Source organism: Sinocyclocheilus anshuiensis, unplaced genomic scaffold (assembly GCF_001515605.1).
Source record: "Sinocyclocheilus anshuiensis isolate Anshui unplaced genomic scaffold, SAMN03320099.WGS_v1.1 scaffold92, whole genome shotgun sequence".
Classification (NCBI taxonomy): domain Eukaryota; kingdom Metazoa; phylum Chordata; class Actinopteri; order Cypriniformes; family Cyprinidae; genus Sinocyclocheilus; species Sinocyclocheilus anshuiensis.
The window spans coordinates 229,171-232,220 of NW_015555718.1; the positions used below are offsets into that span (position 1 = coordinate 229,171).

Consider the following 3,050-nt stretch of genomic DNA (forward strand, 5'->3'; position numbering starts at 1 on the left):
GGCCGCTGCTCTGGCTCCTCTGCGACTCCAGGGCATCCGCATATCGAATTATATCGACGATTGGTTGATATTAGCTAATTCGGAGACTTGGTGGCGCAGCATCGAGATGTCGTTCTCGCCCACATGAAAGAACTGGGGTTAAGACTAAATGCCAAGAAAAGTGTGCTTAGAATCACTTATCTGGGTGTGGTGTGGGATTCGACTACAATGCAGGCACGTTTGTCTCCTGCTCAGATCGAGTCGATACTCACGGCAGTCGTGAGAGTGAGAGAAGGCCGGTCACTCACTGTCAAGCAGTTTCAGAGACTGCTGGGTCTGATGGCAGCTGCGTCCAACGTGATACCCTTTGGCCTGCTGTACATGAGACCCCTACAGTGGTGGCTCAAGACCAACGCGGCTATGCCTACATGCCTTAGACATGTGAAGGAAACCTTGGTTCTTGTCTCAGGGCCTGGTGCTGGGAGCTTCTTGTCGCTGTGTAATGCTAGCGACGGATGCATCCCTCATCGGTTTGGGCGGTCTGTGGAGCATCAGCCCGTGGTCTGTGGAGCGGTCGCCATCTGACGTGGCACATCAACTGCCTGGAGATGCTGGCCATGTTTCTAGCATTGAAACACTTCCTCCCGGACCTAAGAGATCGCCATGTGTTGGTGTGTAGTTGGTACAGTGCTGGACTTCCTGCAGGCCTGATTGTCCGCAGGGTTGACCCACTCCACCTTGAAGGTCTACGTGGCGGCCATTGTGGCCTACCACGCCCCTCTCGGTGGCCAGTCAGTGGGCAGACAGCCCCTGGTTACATGTTTCCTCCTTGGTGCGCTGAGGCTGAGGCCTCCGGCCAGAGAAGCTTATGCTAAGCGGTGGATCAGGATGCTATTCCAAAGCCTTGTTGGCCAGGCTCAGGTGGACCTGTTTGCGACTCTCTGGTTCTCTCTGACTCATCCTGCTCCTCTCGGACTGGATGCCATGGTACAGACGTGGCCGAGGCTTCGTCTGTACGCCTTTCCTATTTATTTTCTATTTCTATATTTTCTAACAATATAAGTCTTTATTATCACTTTTTATCAATTTAACACATCCTTGCTGAATAAAAGCAAGAACGAAAAAAAAATCTGCTGACCCCAAACTTTTGAACGGTAGTGTATAATGTTACAAAAGATTTCTATTTGAAATAAATGTCGATAATAAATCAGCATATTAGAATGATTTCTGAAGATCATGTGACACTGAAGACTGGAGTAATGATGCTGAAAATACAGCTTTGATCACAGAAATACATTATATTTTAAAGTATATTGAAATAAGAAAGCATTATTTTAAATTGCAATAATATTTCACAATTTTACAGTTTTTTCTGTATTTCTGATCAAATAAATGCAGCCTTGATGAGCAGAAGAGGCTTCATTAAAAAACATTACAAATCCTACAGACCCCAAACTTTTGAATTGCAGTGTATATTTACATGAGTGTGTGTGTGTGTGTGTGTGTGTGAGCAGGGCTCCAAACGAGTGCTGCGCTCTAACGAGTACATCCTTCCTCCCAGCGGCCTGATGGAGACGGAGCTGGAGCTCACCTTCTCTCTGCAGGTACGGCGTGACGGACCAACTCCAGTCAAAATGACTCCCTGACGCTCTTGATTCAGTGAATGATTCATCAGTGACGTTATTCTGCAGCAAAACCCACAGATTCACCCATTAATGATCAGCCGGTCATCATTTACTTTCCCACGTCATTCACACTCAAAACAAAGGAAGATGTGGTTTTGGACCATTTAATGAAAGTCAGTGGGGTCCAATGTTTTTTGCTTCTAAACGTTCTTCAAAATATCTTCTTTTCCAGAAGAAAGAAAGTGTTTGTGCGAGTAGCAGAGATGCAGCCGTAATGTCTGATGTTCCTCTGACGTGTTTCTGTCCTGTCGTGTCATGACAGTATCCTCACTTCCTGAAGAGAGACGCCAACCGCTTGCAGATAATGCTGCAGAGAAGAAAACGCTACAAAAACAGAACCATTCTGGGATACAAGACACTCGCGCTCGGAGTCATTAACATGGCCGAGGTAAAAGCTGTTAAACCCCGTTCACACCAAAAACAATAATCATAACAACAACTATATTAGCGATCACAGCAGAGGACGATAATATTCTGTTGATTAAAAGCGTGCTGCAGTTTGTGGTCTGCCGCTTTAAATACTTGAGCTCAGAGGTCAGATGGGTTGTGATTGTCTGTCAGTGTTTTTATCGTATGAAATGGAGAGCTTCAGTCTGTCTGCACTGCTGTCTGGAGGCTCACACTTTCACTGCAATGGGGACCAACGGCTAGAAAAGAGCCTTATTCCTCGGCTGGGATCCTGTAGAGCTCTTTGAAGCTGCACTGAAACTGTGATTTGATCTTCAGCCCGTTGGTCCCCATTGAAGTCCATTATATGGAGAAAAACCCTGGAATGTTTTCCTCAAAACCCTTCATTTCTTTGCGACTGAAGACAGAAAGACATGAGCATCTCGGATGACATGAGGGAGAATAAATGATCAGGAAATTTTTATTCTGGAAGTGAACTAATCCTTTAATTTGATGTAGTTATATTATTTTCTGTAATATGGTAATGCAGTTTTCTCTATATTTTTATGAAAATATAATATTGTTCAGTTTTTAGATAAAAAGGTTTTCTGGCTCTTCCAGCATTGGATATGAATTGTATTTTCTATATATTTTCAAATGGTGCAATAAACCAAATCAGATCGAATGAATGGAGCTGACATTAGTTTGGGATGTTGGTTGTTCAGTGACTGACAGCAGGTGTTTGATCAGGTGTTGCAGCATCCTACAGATGGAGGCCAGATTCTGGGTCTCCATAGCAACATGAAGGACGCGCCGACACGCGTGGCTGAGATTAGCGTGTTCTCACTGTCCAGTCAACCCATCGACCACGAGTACGGCAACGGCCAGACGGGAGCCAAGACCAAAACCTCGGGTACAGACACACACACTCACTCACACGCACGCACACACACACACACACACACACACACACACACACACACACACACACACACACAC

The 3,050-nt window shown here is 45.4% G+C and overlaps 1 protein-coding gene across 2 annotated transcripts in view; it reads left to right on the forward strand.

Annotated features, from left to right (window-relative positions):
- The window catches only part of LOC107672344 (phosphofurin acidic cluster sorting protein 2), a 49,977-nt gene that overhangs the window by 23,494 nt on the left and 23,433 nt on the right, over window positions 1-3,050 (forward strand). For both annotated transcript variants that reach the window (XM_016465492.1, XM_016465493.1), the window contains exons 3-5: window positions 1,494-1,583; window positions 1,927-2,052; window positions 2,802-2,964. In XM_016465492.1, the coding sequence (XP_016320978.1) occupies window positions 1,494-1,583; window positions 1,927-2,052; window positions 2,802-2,964 (379 nt within the window). The remainder of the gene's footprint in view (window positions 1-1,493; window positions 1,584-1,926; window positions 2,053-2,801; window positions 2,965-3,050) is intronic.